At 43.0% G+C, this 19,512-nt stretch overlaps 1 protein-coding gene across 6 annotated transcripts in view; it reads right to left on the bottom strand.

Moving 5' to 3' along the window:
- The window catches only part of NEDD4 (NEDD4 E3 ubiquitin protein ligase), a 319,682-nt gene that overhangs the window by 94,383 nt on the left and 205,787 nt on the right, over positions 1–19,512 (bottom strand). For all 6 annotated transcript variants that reach the window (XM_033919613.1, XM_033919614.1, XM_033919612.1 and 3 more), the window contains one exon: positions 18,514–18,579. In XM_033919613.1, the coding sequence (XP_033775504.1) occupies positions 18,514–18,579 (66 nt within the window). The remainder of the gene's footprint in view (positions 1–18,513; positions 18,580–19,512) is intronic.

Below are 19,512 nucleotides of genomic sequence, written 5' to 3'. Positions count from 1 at the left end.
AGTAGGAAAACATCTGCCTCAGGCGATGAGAATATATCCTGGAGCAGAAATGAGGCAGTTTGTAGTTGTGGGGAGCTCCAAAGAGATCTATCCGAGGCATTCCCCACTGTGAAAAAAATGTGATGTAGGGACAAGGTATGGAGTGTCCTTTTGTGAGGTTGCAGAAGACGACTCAAGTTGTCCACTAAGCAATTTCTCGCCCCTTGGATGTAGACAGCTTTTAGGAAGGTGATGTGGCAGATTACCCAGTCCCACACCTTCAGAGCTTCTTGACAAAGGGAGGAAAATCCCGTTCCTCTGTTTGTTGACATAGTACATGGCCACTTGGTTGTCCATCCGAATGAGAACTACCTGGTTGTGAAGAAGATGTTGAAAAGCTATGAACGCGTTGAAGATCGCTCTGAGTTCCAACAGATTGATGTGACATCAACGATCTGCATTGGTCCAGTGTCCTTGAGTACGGAGACCATCGAGATGAGTGCCCCAAGCTTCGGTCGAGGAATCTGTTGTGAGGACCTTCTGATGGGGGGGCATTTGAAACAGTAAGCCTCTGGAGAGATTGGAAGAGAATATCCACCAGTGGAGAGACTGTCTCAAGGAAGGAGTGACTGCAATGTGTCGAGAAAGTGGGTCGCAAGCCTGCATCTTCTGAGATGCCAGGGTCCACTGAGGAATTCTGAGGTGAAGTCTGCCAAAAGGAGTCACATGTACTGTGGAGGCCATGTGACCTAGTAGTACCATCATGTGTCTCACTGAGATTGAAGAGCAGGAAGACACTGCATGACAGAGTTGAAGGAGAGCTTCCATACGTTGTTGCGGAGGAATGCTCCGAGTTGGATAGTGTCTAGAACAGCTACGATGAATTGTAGATTCTGAGAGGGCTGAAGTTGGGATTTGGGAAACTTGATTTTGAATCCTAAACTTTGTAGTAACCATGTAGTCCGTTGGGTCACCACAGTAACCCCCTGAGATGTGGAATCCTTAACATAACATAAAAACATAAGCAGTGCCTCTGCTGGATCAGACCAGAGGTCCATCATGCCCAGCAGTCCGCTCACACGGCGGCCTATCAGGTCCAGGACCTGTATAGTAATCCTCTATCCATACCCTTCTATCCCCTTTTCCTTCAGGAAATTGTCTAATCCCTTCTTGAACCCCAATACCGTACTCTGTCCTATCACACCCTCTGGGAGCGCATTCCAGGTACCCACCACTCTTTGGGTGAAGAACAACTTCCTAGCACTGGTTCTGAATCTGTCCCCTCTTAATTTTTCCGAATGACCTCTCGTTCTTGAAGTTTTCGAAAGTTTGAAGAATCTGTCCCTCTCCACTTTCTCCATGCCCTTCATGATCTTGTAAGTCTCTATCATTTATTCAATTTTATTCAATTTTTTTCTATACCGTTCTCCCAGGGGAGTTCAGAACGGTTTACATGAATTTATTCAGGTACTCAAGCATTTTTCCCTGTCTGTCCCGGCGGGCTCACAATCTACCTAATGTACCTGGGGCAATGGGGGGATTAAGTGACTTGCCCAGGGTCACAAGGAGCAGCGTGGGTTTGAACCCACAACCCCAGGGTGTTGAGGCTGTAGCTTTAACCACTGCGCCACACATTCCCCTCTAAGTTTCCGCTTCTCCAGGGAAAAGAGCCCCAATTTCTCCAATCTTTCAGCATATGACAGATTTTCCATACCTTTTATCTTTTGAACTCTCTCGAATATCACCATAGCCTTCTTAAGGTACGGCGACCAATATTGGACGCACTATTCCAGGTGTGGGCGCACCATCGCCCGATACAACGGCAGGATAACTTCTTTCGTTCTGGTTGTAATACCTTTCTTGATAATACCTAGCATTCTATTAGTCTTCTTAGTGGTCGCTGCGCACTGTGCCGATAGCTTCATTGTCTTGTCCACTATTACCCCCAAGTCCCTTTCTTGGGTACTCTCACCCAATAACAGCCCTCCCATCATATAGTTGTACTTCGGGTTTCTGTTTCCTACATGCAAGACTTTACATTTTTCTACATTGAACTTCATCTGCCATCTCGTTGCCTACTCTCCTAGTTTGTTCAAGTCCCTTTGTAGATCTTCGCAGTCCTCTTTAGTCCTAGCCCACTAAATAGTTTGGTGTTGTCTGCTAATTTTATTACTTCGCACTTCGTCCCTGTTTCTAGATCATTTATAAATACATTGAACAGCAGCGGTCCGAGTACTGACCCCTGTGGAACACCACTCGTGACCCTCCTCCAGTCCAAGTAGTGGCTCTTCATTCCTACCCTTTGCTTCCTACCTGCCAACCAATTCTTGATCCATCTGTGTACGTCTCCTTCCACCCCATGGTTCTTCTGTTTCCAAAATAGGCGTTCATGGGGTTCCTTATCAAAGGCTTTTTGGAAATCTAAGTATACGATGTCTATGGGGTCCCCTTTGTCCATCTTTTTGTTAATTCCTTCGAAGAAGTGCAATAAGTTCATTAGGCACGATCTTCCCTTGCAGAAACCATGTTGACTTGTTATCATTAGTTTATTCCTTTCTAGATGCTCATCGATGCTGTCTTTTATCAGTGCTTCCACCATTTTCCCCGGTACCGAGGTCAGACTTACCGGTCTGTAATTCCCCAGGTCACCTCTCGATCCTTTTTTAAAGATGAGCGTAACATTGGCTATCTTCCAATCCTCTGGGATCACGCCTGTTTTCAGGGATAGATTACAAACTTGCTGTAGTAGTTCCACTATTTCCTCCTTTAGTTCTTTCAATACCCTAGGGTGGATTCCGTCTGGGCACGGAGATTTGTCAGTTTTTAATCTATTTATCTGCTTGTGTGTCTTCAAGGCTTACCTACATGAATGAGCCAGTTGTCTAGGTAGGGAAACACCTGAAGACCATGGTTCCTTAGAGCTGATGCTACTACTACCAGGCACTTGGTGAACACTCTGTGAGATGATGCCAGGCCAAAGGGTAGCACTCTGTATTGAGATATTGATGGGAAGCCAGATGAATGGGAATACGAGTATAAGCCTCCTTGAGATTCAGAGAGCATAACCAGTCGTTCTGATCTAGAAGGGGATAAAGGGACGCCAGGGACAACATGCAACATTTTTCTTTGACTAAAAATTTGTTGAGAGCCCTGAGATGCAGAATGGGTAGCAGATCGCCTGTCTTCTTTGGAACAAGAAAGCAACAGGAGTAAAACCCCCTGTTCTTCTGTTCCGAAGGAACTGGTTTAATGGCACAAAGTCAAAGTCCTTGGGCTGCGGCCGGGCGGCCTGCCTCTCCAGTCGACCGGAAGAAATTATAATTTTACTTTTTAAACTAGAAATAAAAGAACACAGCGATTTGTGAAGAAAACTAATACAAATCGCGGTGAGAGAAGGTACGAAGTAAGAAAGTTAAACGCAGAGAGTCAAAGAAAGACTTCTCGGCTCCACGGAAAACTGAGAAGACTCACCCTGCACGGTGTGGATGTCTCGAAACTTCTGAGTTTCTACAAGCAAGTCTGCTTGCGAGGCTTCTGCATCCGGGCTCCGTCGATGACGTCACCCATATGAGAGAATAGGCTGCCTGCTTGTCCTGGGATAATCAGTAATACAGAAAAAGGGATCCCTGCAGGACAAGTCCTGCAAGTCAGAAAACCTGTCGGGCTAAAGCTATGGGTACAAGAAATACCGTTTTCAACGTCACATCCTTTAGAGTTTTTAAACTAGGAAGAAGGGGAAAGCCGACAGTCGACCGAGAGAGTCGATGGTTCGGGAACCGGTATATCAGGAGGATACCGTGCAAGAAGATAGAGGGAAAGACTCACCGGATTACAACCAAGACAAATCGAAAAGGACACAAGAAGGAAGGAAATGCAAGAAAGGAACAGGCCGCAAACTCAAGTGTATGTACACAAATGCAAGAGGCCTTAGAAATAAGATGGATGAATTAGAAGCCATGGCACAAAAAAATAATGTTGACATCATAGGCATCACGGAAACATGGTGAACTGAGGAAAACGTCTGGCACACTGTGCTACCGGGATACAAACTATACCGCAGAGACAGAGTGGCTCAAAAAGGTGGGGTATTGCCATATACATCAAAGAGGAAGTTGAATCTATTGGAGAGAACACACCACAACTGACGGATAAGTCAAAGTCTCTATGGGTCAAAATTCCAGGAACAAATGGCCTGGAAATGAAGATCATCATCTACTATCGACCCCCCAGGGCAGTCCGAAGAAATTGATGGAGAAATGACAGACGAGATTAAATGCAACTGCAAGGGAGACAACACAATTATCATGGGTGACTTCAACTATCCGGGGATAGACTGGAACCTAGGCACCTCCGGCTGCATTAGAGAGACCAAGTTCTTGGATGCTGTAGGCGATTGCTTCCTGGAACAACTTGTCAAGGAAAATACTAGAGGAAATGCAATTCTGGACTTAATTCTAAATGGCCTGCGAGGACTGGCACAAGATGTAGAAGAAGAAGGGACGCTGGGAAGCAGCGATCACAATATGATCCGCTTTGATCTGGACGCAGGGGAGAAACATCGGTCCAAAACGACAGCCATGGCACTGAACTTCCGAAAAGGGAATTACGAAGGGATGAGACTCATGGTAGGGAAGAAGATTAAGAAGAGGATAAGCACTGTAAAAACGCTAGAGCAAACATAGTCCCTTTTTAAGGACACAGTCACTGAGGTGCAAAATATATATATATACCGCGTATCAACAAGGGATCCAAGAGGAAAAAGAACAAAGAACTGGCGTGGCTCACTGTAGAGGTGAAGGAAGCGATCAGAGACAAGAAAACTTCATTTAAGGAATGGAAAAGGTCAAAAATGGACGAAAACTGGAACAAGCACAAACAACATCAAAGCAGGTGCCATAAGGCGGTAAAAGGGGCCAAAAGAGACTACGAGGAAAAAATAACCAAGGAGGCGAAGAACTTCAAGCCGTTCTTTCGATATATTAAGGGAAAACGACCCATGAAGGAAGCAGTGGGACAGTTGGTTGACCATGGAATAAATGGAGCGCTAAAGGAGGACAAAGCAATTGCCGACAAACTGAACACATTTTTTGCGTCTGTATTTACCGAAGAACATGTACACAGCATACCGGAACCCATCAGGCTATATGCTGGAAACGAAGACGGAAAGCTGACAGGATTGACGGTCAGTCTAGAGGAGGTGTATAGGCAGATTGATAGGCTTAAGAGCGATAAATCCCCGGGACCGGATGGCATCCATCCGAGGGTCATCAAGGAACTGAAAGGGACCATAGCTGAATTGTTTCAACTAATAGCCAATGTGTCGATCAAATCGGGAAAGATTCCGGAAGACTGGAAGGTGGCGAATGTTACGCCGATCTTCAAGAAAGGTTCGAGGGGAGATCCGGGAAACTACAGACCTGTGAGTCTGACCTCGGTACCGGGAAAGATGGTAGAGTCACTGATAAAGGACATCATCATTGATTACCTTGACGAACACGGGCTGCTGAGGACCAGTCAGCACGGTTTTAGCAAAGGCATATTGTGTTTGATGAACTTTTAGCACTTCTTTGAGGGTGTAAACAGATAGACAAGGGCGATCCGGTCGACATTGTATATCTGGATTTTCAGAAGGCGTTCGACAAGGTTACATAGAAACATAGAAAGATGACGGCAGAAAAGGGCCATGGTCCATCAAGTCTGCCCACTCTATTAACCCACCCCAAACTACCCTCCAGGGGGTCACTCACAGGTGGCATCACCTCTACACTACCCTCGTAGAGATCCAACGTGGGCATCCCATTTTTTCTTAAAATCTTGTATGCTGCTGGCCACGATCACCTGCTCCGGGAGTTAGTTCCAATGGTCCACCACCCTTTCTGTGAAGAAGTACTTCCTGGTATCCCCATGAAATTTCCCGCCCTTGATCTTCAGCGGATGTCCTCTTGTGGCCGAGGGACCATTGAGAAAGAAAATGTCGTCTTCCACCTCTATGCGACCAGTGATGTACTTAAATGTCTCAATCATGTCTCCCCTTTCCCTACGCTCTTCGAGAGAGTATAGCCGCAATTTGTGCAGCCTTTCTTCATATGAGAAATCTTTGAGCCCCAAAATCATCCTGGTGGCCATGCGTTGAACCGACAACTCTCAGTACATCTTTACGGTAGTGTGGCCTCCAGAATTGCACACAGTACTCCAGGTGAGGTCTCACCATGGTCCTGTACAATGGCATTATGACCTCCGGCTTCCAGCTAACAAAGCTTCTACGGATACAACCCAGCATTTGTCTAGCCCTGGATGAAGCCTTTTCCACTTGAATGGCTGCTTTCATGTCTCTACTAATGATCACCCCTAAATCCCCCTCTGTCGCAGTCCTAGCCAAGGTCTCGCCATTTAGTGTGTATGTTCTGCACGGATTATTGTTGCCAAGGTGCATGATCTTACATTTTTTCGCGTTGAAGCCCAGCTGCCAGGTCGTGGACCAATGTTCCAGTAAAAGCAGGTCTTGCTTCATGCTGTCGGACAAAACATTTTTACTTACAGTGTTACATAATTTGGCATCGTTGGCGAATAATGCTATTTTACCTTGAAGCCCCTGCGTCAGGTCTCCTATGAATATGTTGAAAAGGATCAGACCCAGGACCGAGCCCTGCGGCACTCCACTGGTCACCCTCGATGTCTTAGATAGGGTACCGTTTACCAACACCCTCTGAAGTCTACCACTTAGCCAGTTGTTGACCCATGCAGTTAGTGTTGCACCTAATCCCATTGATTTCATTTTGTTCAATAATCTATGGTGGGGGACGCTGTCAAAAGCTTTACTGAAGTCCAAGTACATGACGTCCAGGGGCACTCCCTGGTCCAGCTTTCTAGTTACCCAGTCAAAGAAGCTGATAAGATTGGATTAGCATGACCTACCCTTGGTGAAATCGTGTTGGTGGGGATTGTGTAGATTCTCCTCGCTCAGGATAGTGTCTAATTTGCATTTGATTAGCGTTTCCATGAGCTTACTCACGATTGAAGTGAGACTCACCGGTCTGTAATTCGCAGCCTCTGCCCTGCAACCCTTTTTGTGCAGAGGAACGACGTTGGCTGTTTTCCAGTCCAAAGGGACTTTTCCCGTACTCAGGGAGAGATTGAAGAGTATGGCTAACGGTTCCGCTAGGACATCACACAGCTCTCTGAGAACCCTAGGGTGCAGATTGTCCAGTCCCATGGCTTTGTTCACCTTGAGTTTTGATAGCTCGCTGTAGACGTCACTGGGTGTAAACTTGTGGTTCTGAAACCCGAGTTATGCTTCTCCTGTAACTGTGGGCCTGACCCCGGCGCCTCGCAGGTAAAGACTGAGCAGAAGTACTCATTCAGTAGTTTGGCTTTATCTGTGTCTGATTCTGCATAATTCCTGTCAGGTTTTCTAAGGCATACTATCCCATCCGTGTTTCTTTTTCTGTCACTAACATACCTGAAGAAAGATTTGTCCCCCTTTTTGATGTTCTTTGTTAAATTTTCTTCTATTCAAAGCTTGGCCTCCCTGACTGCCAGTTTGACAGCTGCTGACATGGCCATATATTTTGTTCTGGCCTCTTTTTGCTCTGAGCGTTTGTAGGAAATGAATGCTCGCTTCTTGTCTTTGACGAGATCTGATATCTCTGTGGTGAGCCATTGAGGTCTCTTGTTTCTTCGCCGTTTACCTACCGATTTTATGCAGTGGTCTGTTGCTGTGTGTACGGTAGATTTCAAGGTTGACCACAGTCTCCACATCATTGGTCTCCGCTTGGTTTTGCAGTGCCTGATGGACAAAATCTCCCTTGCGTTTAAAGTCCGTGCCTCGAAAGTGGAGTACTTTTGTTGACGTGCTTGATCTAGAGAAACCCTTTTTGAGGTTGAACCATATCATGTTGTGGTCGCTGGAGGCTAGCTTATCACCTACCGAGACCTCCGAGACGCTTTCTCCATTGGTGAGTACCAGATCCAGTATCACCTGGGCCCTAGTAGGCTCTAACACCAATTGCTTGAGTCGTGCTCCCCTTATGGAGGACAATAGCCTTCTGCTGCTGCTGGTAGATGCTGAAAGTGCGTTCCAATCTGCATCTGGCTTATTGAAATCCCCGAGTAGTACCGTATCCCCCCGTAAAGTGATATTCTCAATGTCGTCGATTAATGCAATGTTCTTGTCTTCCTGCTGTCTTGGAGGTCTGTATATTACACCAAGGTACAGACATTTATCGTTGCCTCTGGCCAGATTAACCCAGAAGGATTTGACATCTGTGATTCTCGTAGTTTTGATGCCTTCTCTGGTGTACAGTTCCACCCCTCCCCCTACCTTGCCCTCTCTATCTTGACGGAGCAAGATGTAACCCGGTTTAGCCATATCCCACCCATAAGAATCTGTGAACCAAGTCTCAGAAATTGCTACTATGTCCAGGTCAGCAGTCATTATTTCAGTCTCTAATTCCAAAATTTTATTGCCCAAACTGCGTGCATTAACCTACATAACCCTCCATACCCTGTGACTGCTGGGCTCCCGAGGGCAGTTTCCCATCTGAACTGATTTGGTGCTTAAAGAATCGTTTGCAAGGTGAGTACTTACCTCGGGCACAGAAGTTGAGTAGCGACTCCCCCCCCCTCTGGATAGTTGCTTACCGTACTGCATGAACGACTACTTCAGAAAATTGCGAGCCATGGAATCGAGGGTGAAATACTCACGTGGATTAAAAACTGGCTGGAGCATAGGAAACAGAGAGTGGGGGTAAATGGACAATATTTGGACTGGAAGAGCATCACCAGTGTGGTGCCGCAGGGCTCGGTGTTTGGACCTGTGTTCTTTAACATCTTTATAAATGATCTGGACATAGGTATGAGCAAGGTGATTAAATTTGCGGACGATACAAAGTTATTCAGAGTAGTGAAGATGCAGGGGGATTGCGAAGATCTGCAACGTGACATAATCAGGCTCGAGGAATGGGCATCGACATGGCAGATGAGGTTCAACGTGGATAAGTGTAAAGTGATGTATGTCGGTAACAAAAAATCTCATGCACGAAAACAGGAAGTCCGGGGCAGTACTTGGAGAGACCTCCCAGGAAAGGGACTTGGGAGTTCTGATTGACAAGTCCATAAAGCCGTCCACACAATGTGCGGCAGCGGCAAAAAGCAAACAGAATGCTAGGAATGATAAAGAAGGGGATCACGAACAGATCAGAGAAGGTTATCATGCCGCTGTACTAGGCCATGGTGCGCCCTCAGCTGAGTACTGCGTCCAGCACTGGTTGCTGTACATGAAGGAGGACACGGTACTACTCGAAAAGGTCCAGAGAAGAGCGATTAAGATGGTTAAGGAGTTGGAGGGGCTGCCGAACAGCGAAAGATTAGAGAAATTGGGCCTCTTCTCCCTCAAACAGAGAAGATTGAGAGGGGACATGATCGAAACATTCAAGGTACTGAAGTGGATAAACTTAGTAGATAAGGACAGGTTGTTCACCCTCTCCCAGGTAGGGAGAACGAGAGGGCACTCTCTAAAGTTGAAAGGGGATAGATTCCGTACAAACGTAAGGAAGTTCTTCTTCATCCAGAGAGTGGTATAAAGCTGGAACATTCTTCCAGAGGCTGTTATAGGGGAAAACACCCTCCAGGGGTTCAAGACAAAGTTAGACAAGTTCCTGCTGAATAAGAACGTGCGCTGGTAGGGCTAGTCTCGGTTAGGGTGCTGGTGTTTGACCAGAGGGCCGCCGCGTGAGCGGACTGCTGGGCATGATGGACCACTGGTCTGACCCAGCGGTGGAAATTCTTATGTTCTTATATTCAAACAGGGCCTTTTGTAATCTCCCATTTTAAGACTTTAGTTCGGACAGGTTTTTTAAACAGGTTGACGAAAATGTTGTACCCCTTTGAGGAACCGAACCGATTGAAAAGCAAGCAAAGAGTGAGACACCTGACCCCTGTAACAATCAATGGTTGCCACTTGAAGCTGAAGGGAATTATACGCTAAGCCCTTGGCTACCCTTCTTTCAAAAAAGAAAGAATAATCCTTATGCCTTAGCCGTGATTTTTTTAAGACCAAAGTGGGACGACGTTCCATGTTGATCGCCCTGGGTGAACAAATCCGGAGGTACTGGGAACCATAATGGCTCGCCCACCAACAAGCCCTTCAGAACCGCATAGCATAGACGGAGCAGAAAATCTGGAGCTACAAGGATCACCATACCATAAAAGCGAGCCATGAAATGAAACACACATCCAATCATCGTGAAAGGGGAAACACTTAAAGATGACAACGTAGAGGCCAGTAAAGAGAACGTATCTGACTCCTGCTCCTTGCAGCTGCTGAAGAACCAAGGAAGCTTTGCATTTTGAGAAGTGGCCATAAGTTCTAGTTCTAGGAGATCTCACCTCTACACAATGAGCTGAAAAGCCTGAGCGGAGAATTCCCAATTTCTGGAATGGTGAAGATTCTCGCTGAGGAAATCTGTCTAAACATTTTTCCTGTCCCGCAATGTTATCTGCTGAGAGAAGAGAAAGATGAGCTATTGCCTACCGAAGGAGGACCATTGCCTTGCAGGGCAACCAAGGACTGGGCATGCCGCTCTGGCTCCTGAAAAATGCCACTGCCGTTGACACTGTCTTAAAAGACCCTTATTGGATAGCCCCGAAACATGGCTTGAAACACCTGATTATCTACAACTCCAGAAGATTGACCAGACTCCTTGCGCTGAGGATTGAAGACACTAAGCCTCCCAATCCAACAGACTGATATCCTTGATGACTATGAGACAATCCAGCAATAAGTCTGAACAGATTGATCTTGCTGCGCCAGCAACTTATACTTAGTTATGTATGAGGATTCCACTAGAGACTATGATTGCAGCCTTGAGATTCCAGGAGCTACCGGAACAGACGTGACTGCTATAGCGAGCCCAAGGCCCCACTTTCAGAGTTGCCACCATGGAGCCTAGAACCCGTACATAATCCCATACTCTCGGTCTGGGTGACTGAAGAAGGCGAACCTGAGACTAACTTGTCACCCCAGTCTCTGGGAAGAAGCAGATTCTCCACCTTCATGTCGAAGAATCCCCCGAGATGTGTAATGATTGGGACGGAATAAGAGAGCTCTTTGGAAATTTGAAGATCCACTCCAAAGATTGAAGAGAAATCACACGTTTGTGTCACTGTCAAACTGTGCTATTTGGAAGATGCCCGAATCAGTCATCTAGAAAAAGAGGTACTTGAATCCCCTCTTTGTGACAAAATGCTGCCAGTACTACAATCCCCTTTGAAAATGTAGTGGAGGCGGTGGCTATATCAAATGGCATATGCCGAAACTGATATTGTAAATTATGCATATTTTCACCAGACAGATACCCCAGGAGGTAGTAGGAAATATCCTTACTTAGACCCGAGCATTTTCCTGCCGTTAAACTTCCTGAGCTGCAATTTGTCTCCTGTTGCCCCAGTCCAGAGACAAATTGAAACTGGGCAGCTGAGCACTGAACCGAGGCACCCTCCATAGTGCCCATAGGTGAACCAGGATGGGCCCCATGGGATTTAGAAAATGTTGTGCATCTATTAAACTCGGGAGAAAAACCTACCGAGCCTGACTGAAGCGGCACTGCAGAAGCCTACCCTATCCTTTCTGACGCACCTGACCCCGACAACACAGCGGTTGCGGCACATGGCAAGGAATCCAGCCCCAGGAAAGGAGGACATGAATGTCGTGGCACTGTTATATATATATATATATATTTTTTTTTTTTTTAAATAAATCTTCATTCATTTTCAAAAATTACAACAAGTGTACAATAATCCATCAGAAATATATTAATTAATCACTTGACAATCTTATTTGTAATCTTCCAATACATAAATATAAAAGAATCCCACCCCTCCCTCCCATATACTAATAATTAACAATTATCAATTCTTATCATTCATACTCCCACCCTCCCTCTATCTTTTCCAATACGGAGGTGTTTAAGATGTCTGATCATTAGAATAAATAATCAATGGCCCCCAAATCTTTTTAAACTTATTATAATTACCTTGTTGTGTAGCAAGCACCCTTTCCATTTTATAAATATGGCATACTGAATTCCACGAAAAAGTATAATTTAGTTTAGTATAATCTTTCCAATTTCCTGTAATCTGCTGAATGGCAACCCCTCTTAATATTAATAAAAGTCTATTATTATTCGCTGAAATTTGGCTTTTAAATAAATCTCATTGATGTACCAAATAATACAGTATCATATGGAAGTCCAACATGATTTTCTAACAAAGAATTAATTTGGGGCCAAATTAACTTCCAAAAGGTATTTATATAGGGACAGAAAAATATCAAATGATCTAATGTCCCAGCTTCTAAACCACAATGCCAGCATCCATTGGACCTTTAACTATCCAACTTCTGTAAATGAACTGGGGTCCATAAAGCTCTATGCAACAAAAAAAGTCTGTCTCATAGATGCTGCCCTTGTAGTTTTTATTCTCCAAGACCAAGACACTGTTATATTTTAAAAAAGAAAACCCCGCATGCCTCCTGCGCAAGGGAAAGGCCCAGTTCCTCTGGCACCATACAAATTATAGCTGCAAAGCTCCCTGCAATCTCAGCCAAGTACCGCTCATCGCCGCAAGTGTAGAGGAGCTGGGCCACGCTGCAACTGGGTGGGAAAAAGCAGTGTCAGTCGGCAAGTGAAATTCCTCCCTGCAGCTTCTGTTCAGCCGCAGCACACAGGCACGATGGTGTTCGGCGCTTCCTACAACATAAACACCTTTTCACTCCTGCTATGCTGACAATGTTAACGTGCACAGCTCCCACAAACCACCGACAAAAAATAACTAATTCGCATAAGAAACCCAAACCGGCAGACACAATAAATAAAGTGAAAAGTTAAACACCTCTCACCCAAACTGATAGACACAAACCGGCAGATAAATAAAGTTAAAAAACTTAAATTACTCTCACACGAATTGACAGGAAAGTTGTCTAAACCAGCAGAAACAATAAACAAAGTAAAACTAAAATTCCTCTCACCCAAACTGACAGGAAAGTTGTTAAGACTAGTAGTTGTAGACTGTAGACTGTCAGAGAAGCACAGTCCAAGTTACAGCAACTTTGTTCTCTTTTTTTTAGTGGGAAAGAAGAAAAAAGTAAGAGAATCACCAATATCCCTCAATCCACCGGAGGTGAGTGTGGAGCAGGGACCTGTGGGGGTCTAGGTATAACTTCCAAAGCCGGCATAGTTCAGTCAGACACCCTGTCTCACTGAAGAGAAATCTCAACAGGAGAAAATTAATTGTCCAGTCACAGCCAGAATTGGGGAGCTAGTTGAATAGTGACTGTCCGCCTGTTGGAGATAGAGCATACTGAAGATACAGGAGGTGTGCCAGTCAATGAGACCACCTGTTTCTCTATCGCCACTTGTTGGTAGATGTGTGCTATCCCACTAGTCTCTGGATTCATCTGCTGCAGTTGCTAAGGAAGGAAGGGGATATTCACTTGGTACAATCTGTGAGGGTTTGATGGTAAATTAATGCCAATATATAATTAAAATGACCCACCATACAACGCAGACAGAAACTAGGGCTCCATTGTTGTTGTAACCTGTCATTAGTTGCTAGAGCCTCCGATTTATCCATATTAAGTTTAAACCCAGAGAAGTTCCCATATTCAGTGAAGCTTTCCAGCGAAGTGGGTAAGGATAATCTAGGGGGTGTGATATGGACTAGCAGATCATCTGCAAAGGCAGCAATTTTGAAAGTTTGAGCCCCTATAGTGACACCAACAATTTCTGGACTGCAAAGGATTTCCATGATAAGAGGGTCTAAAGTTAGAAGAAAAAGTAAGATAACTGACTGGACACCATTAACACCTACCCTTGTTCAAGGATCATGATAAAGAGCCTTAATTGTTTCCCCCAAAAAAACCATCTAACGGCCAGTGCGCATGGCAAAGACGCGTGCGCCTTAATGCGCGCCTTTGTGAAGCGACTGCCAGGAAGCCGACCGACCTGCTGCAGACCAGACAGCTACCACCTCGCACCTCGATGCGATACTGGTCCTTGCAAACCAGACCGATAGTTAGATAAATTACTGCACTGCATGTAGATCTTCACATCAATATTGAAGAGTGTCAGCTCCATGAGGTTACCAACGACCCGCGCCAAGAACAAAGACTTCAGAGCTCCCAAGCTGCCTCTCCGCTTACTGGGCCGGGCACATGAGTGTCCTTCGCCCCCAAGAATAGGCTGGGAACCCTTACAACCGCAGCAGCCAGAGCCGACCACCAGTTCCTGTCCGCCTGTCTACTCCCACCAACAACAGCGACCAACTAAGGTTTTTAACTAAAGTACTTCTATCAAGATTTTGCTAAAGTTGATTGCTACTATTACTGGCTACATCTTAAGAACTATATTTATCCATACCATCCTAAGAGCAGTATCAATCTACATTATCTTAATCTGTTTAACTAATATAGTTATTGTGACAAGAAGGGACACACTACCTATTTCCTATTGATCTCATTGTTCTATCTAATAAGCGTCAGCATTAAAGAGGTTAACTCCCTCTATCCACAATTACACTCAATCCAATACCCTGATTTATCAATCCAATACATAATTAATCCACAAGAAGACAGGATAAATCACATTAATGTAATCTCAAATAAAGGAAAACACCGACGAAGCCTTAAAAAAAGAATAAGGGAAGTAAAACCTATTAGAACCACTACTCCTACCAAACCTATCACATCCGCTTCTATCCCCTGTGCATATCTTAATACTAGATCTGTCAGGAATAAAGCTTTTCTAATTAAAGACTGGATCATCAGAAAGCAAATAGCCTGTCTTTTCCTAACCGAAACATGGCTATTATCTGAAAACGATCCAATAATAATTGATTTTCTACCAGATAATTTTAAAATCCTTATGCTAAACCATGAGGGTAAAAAAGGGAGAGGATTAGCAATTATTCTTAAGAAAGGATTTGAGCTTGCACTACTGGATTCCAAAATGACCAATCAATTAGAAATATTAGCCTATAAAAACAGTAGTAAGGAACTAGAAGAATCCCTATCTTGCATATTATTCTATGTCCCACCAAAAAAGCCAAAGAGGACTTTTGTGAATTTGTTCTACATAATTCTATTATTCCTTCCTACAATATCATCACAGGTGACATAAACATACACCTAGACGAAGAGGACAATCCAGATATGAAAGAATTAAAAAACTTTCTCTCCCTACTCAATTACAACCTCCCTTCACCCACACAAACACATGAAAAAGGTCATCACTTAGATGTAGTAGCTATGTCCACAAAGGAAATCTCAGACCCTGCCATCTCTCTACCTGATGGCACCTGGTGTCACGATATCTGGTCTGACCATTTTACTTATTACTTCAAGTTAAACTGGACCCATTTAAAATCTAAAACACATCCAAAGATAAAAAGAGAGCATCACACAAGAGGTTATATTAATCCAGAAGAATACTGGTCACAATATGAACTACAAGAGGAGACAGGTGAAGGAGTCTATTTTTGGGATCACTGGACGAAAACTAGCACATCCATTTTAGATAAAATTGCCCCCAAATGAATTAGTAAAAGCTGCGTAAACAAATACAACAAATGGTTTGACACTGAACTTTTAAAAATGAAACAACTAGTAAGACGACTAGAAAGAATTTGGAAAAAAACAGGAGAATCATCAGACCGTAACAACTGGAGATCTAACATAAAAATCTACAAACTGTTAAAAGACAAACGTAAAGCATTCTACTCTTCCAAAATCGACTTACCTAGCACTAGCTCAAAAGGAATCAATACAAAGGAGCTGTTCAACTTGGCTACCAATTTGTTTGACACCACACGTCACACTCAACTTGTACACACTATTAATCTACCTTCAGCAAATGATTTAGCACAGCACTTTGATTCAAAAATCTAAGAAACAACTGTTCAACTAATGACACTAATGATCACCAAATAGCTAACATACAAGGAAACGAAATACCAGTAGACATGATCTGGAGTTCCTTTCATGATCCGGAATGGAATAATTATATCAAACTATATAACAAATACTCTTCAAATCTCACTGCCCTCTGGACTCATGTCCCCCAGAAATTATTAAAACGGCTCCACTAGACTTTAAACTATCTCTGCTGCATTACTTAACCCACAACCTAAAAAAATGGAAAGTTCCTCGCAAATAACGGTCACATAATAATAATCCCAGTTCCAAAAAATAACAAAGGATCATCAGAACTGGTAACCAATTATAGACCAATAGCATCCATCCCACTTATTGTAAAAATCATGGAGGGATTAGTACATACCCAACTGATGGAATATCTTGATCAGTTCTCTCTCTTACACGAAACTCAATCCGGTTTCAGACCTCTGTTCAGTACTGAGACAGTAATCGCGGCTATCTTAGATAATCTATGCCTCTTTTCAGCAAGGCCTTAATGCCCTGATCATGCAGTTTGATATGAGCTCCGTCTTTGACCTAGAGGACCATGGGAAAATGCTACAATGCCTGGATGCTATTGGTATTAGGGAAGAGGTACTGAACTGGTTTTGAGGCTTCCTTATATCCCGTACTTACCAAGTACGTTTCAATTATGATCTCTTCGACACCTGGAGCAATCCATCTGGCATACCGCAAGGGTCACCACTATACCCATTGCTTTTCAATATCTACATGTCCTCACTAGGCGCGCAATTGACCCAAGTGGGGATAAAATTATTCAGTTATACAGATGACTTTACGATCATCATCCCATTTGCTAATTCTCTCTCGGAAGTTACTCCCAAAGCATCAGAAGCACTAAATTTGATGGAGCAATGGATGACTGAATTCAAACTGAAACTTAATTCAGAAAAAAAAATTTTTTTTTGTAGCCTCACCACATCTGCTTGACACCAAAACACCATTATGCATCAACAAAATTAGTTATCCTATTCAGACTACTATGAAGGTATTGGGTGTAACACTAGATCAGTGCCTAACCATGAAAGACCAAGTGGACTCCTTGATCAGTAAGGGTTTCTTCACTTTATGGAAACTTCAATCCATTAGAGCATATTTTGATATGTTAGCATTTAGAATTCTAGTACAATCCCTTGTTCTGAGTCAACTTGATTACTGTAACATCGCCTATTTAGCAAGTTCCCAAAATAATATGCGACGATTACAACTAATACAAAATGCAGCGGTCAAACTGATTTTTGGGCTGAGGAAGTTCAACCACGTGACACCTTACTACCGACAGCTGCACTGGCTACCGATGGAGGCATGCATAAAGTTTAAGTTCACCTGTTTCTGCTTTAAAACATTATATGGCCTTGCCCCTCAATACATAACTGACTTTTTTTCCTTCTTAGCCAACAGACATAAGAGAAGCACACACCTGAACTTCTTTTCCCCTCCAGTTAGAGGATGTAAACTCAAAAGATACCACCAATATCTTCTCTCACACCAAGCAGCATTATGGGTAAAGATCTAGAACAATTGCTCACGCCTTCCACTTATGGGGAATTTAGGAAACGCCTAAAAACATATCTGTTCCTGAAGTATCTAGACAACTGACCCATATAACTCTTTCTTTTCAATAATGGTTCCCTTGAATTCTTTCACCTCTGTTAAGTTCATTCAACTTGTACCATCTTTTAATCTTTGTAAACCGCATAGAACTTCATGGTCCTGCGGTATATAAACTGTTATTATTATTATCATCTATACCATACTTTTCTAGCACTCCAAACAAACTCTCAATATACTCTGTCGAAAGCCTTCTCTGCATCAAAACTTTATCAAGAGAGAAGGAAATTTATGATGGTGGACTAATTCCAACAAAGATAATATCAGTCGGATATTTTAACTGCCATTCTACCTTGTAAAAATCCCACTTGAGGCTGCACAATCAAGAGAGGTAATTGGATGGCCAATCTATTAGCCAATAATTTTGCCTCACAAAAGAGAAGGGAGATAAGATGATAAGATTCAACCTCAATGGGCTTTCTACTTTGTTTAGGAAAGACCACAATTTGAGCTTGCTTGAGTGAGGAGGGCAAAGACCCCATTTGTATTTGATGATTAAACATATAGGGAGGTATGAATCCTGTCTTTCCATGCTTGCTGATATAGTACACTGCAACCAGGTTGTCTGTCTGAATCAGAATTACGAGATTGGACAATTAATCTTGGAAAGCCTTTTGAGCATTACAGAAAGATAAATTTTGATGCAAGCAGAGGGGAGTACAGAAATGTCTGATTTATTTGCTTTGTGGTATACTGGTTGCCTGGCTAGGTTCTGTATGACAGAAGCAAATGGGAAGATGCATGCACATGTCATACAACATTCTAAAACACTGTTAACAAGCTGGACAATGTTCCTGTATAGTTTCTGTTGTATGATGTCACCCACATGTAAGGTTATTAAATCCTACTTGTCCTCAGAGAAAGCATTAAACAAGAGTACTATAGCTATTACGGAAGCAAATTATAAAAAAGTGTATTGTAAATAAGACCCTTACAATTGGTAATGTAGGAAGTTCTTCATGCGTATATGTTTGAAGACTCTCTCTTCTCCTGGAATGGTTCTTGAAACAAGAAGAAAAAAAACTTAATTTGCACACTAATTCATTTTAATCTCAGTAGTTTCTACCTGTATCACTGAACTTTCCAGCTCAGTCCAAATAGTTTGCTATTGGGAATTAAAGTGCCACAAATCTGAAGATTTTTGCAAGGCATTGTAAAATATTTCAGAAGTAGCAGCAAGAAAACTATGTTTATCTATAAGCGCCATCTGTAAACGTTTATAAGCAGAAATAAGAGAGTTTAGGAGAAAAAAAAAATCTTACATTAATTTTCATGAGGCCAAGTACATAACAATTAGAATGCTAGAGAAAATTATTCTATTCAGTTTATTCCATTTGATCTCTTGCTAAAGAGCTGGTTACAAGATAATTAATAAGACTCTCAAAATCACAGTATATAATGTAACCACATACAATTTTCATCTCAAGCCACCTAACAATCAGAAACAAACATTTAAATATTAACCACAAGCAAAGCATGGTTCCTCCAAATATAAGTATATTCACTGAAAAGGGATCATAAACCCTCATTTTCCTAGAAGGAGAGAGATTGTTAAACTGCTTAGATAACCTTGATAGGTGGTATATAAAATCCTAACAAAACTTGAAACTTAAAACTAGAATATTTGGAAAGATACATCTCTTTCCCTCAATTCTCATTCATATCTCCGTGAAGGAAGGAAATGCTTCACATTACATCAACGTGGATCAAGAATAGCATGAATTATCAAATACCATTACTCCAGCCTTCCTGCAATGCTGAGATGGTGGGAGATTATGGAGTTATTTGGCCTAATATTCCTACTCTGTAAGTCCAGTGATAACATGCATTTTAATTTTAATTTTTTAAAAAAAATCTGATTAGTCCAAATTTTGGGGATAATAGTATTTATTGGTGCTGTATCTTTTGGTTTGGGCTTCTAGAATTTTGTATGC

This window comes from Geotrypetes seraphini, chromosome 14, assembly GCF_902459505.1.
Source record: "Geotrypetes seraphini chromosome 14, aGeoSer1.1, whole genome shotgun sequence".
NCBI classification, from domain to species: domain Eukaryota; kingdom Metazoa; phylum Chordata; class Amphibia; order Gymnophiona; family Dermophiidae; genus Geotrypetes; species Geotrypetes seraphini.
The sequence above is the reverse complement of the archived record's forward strand: the minus strand, read 5'-3'. Positions and strand labels throughout refer to the sequence as shown.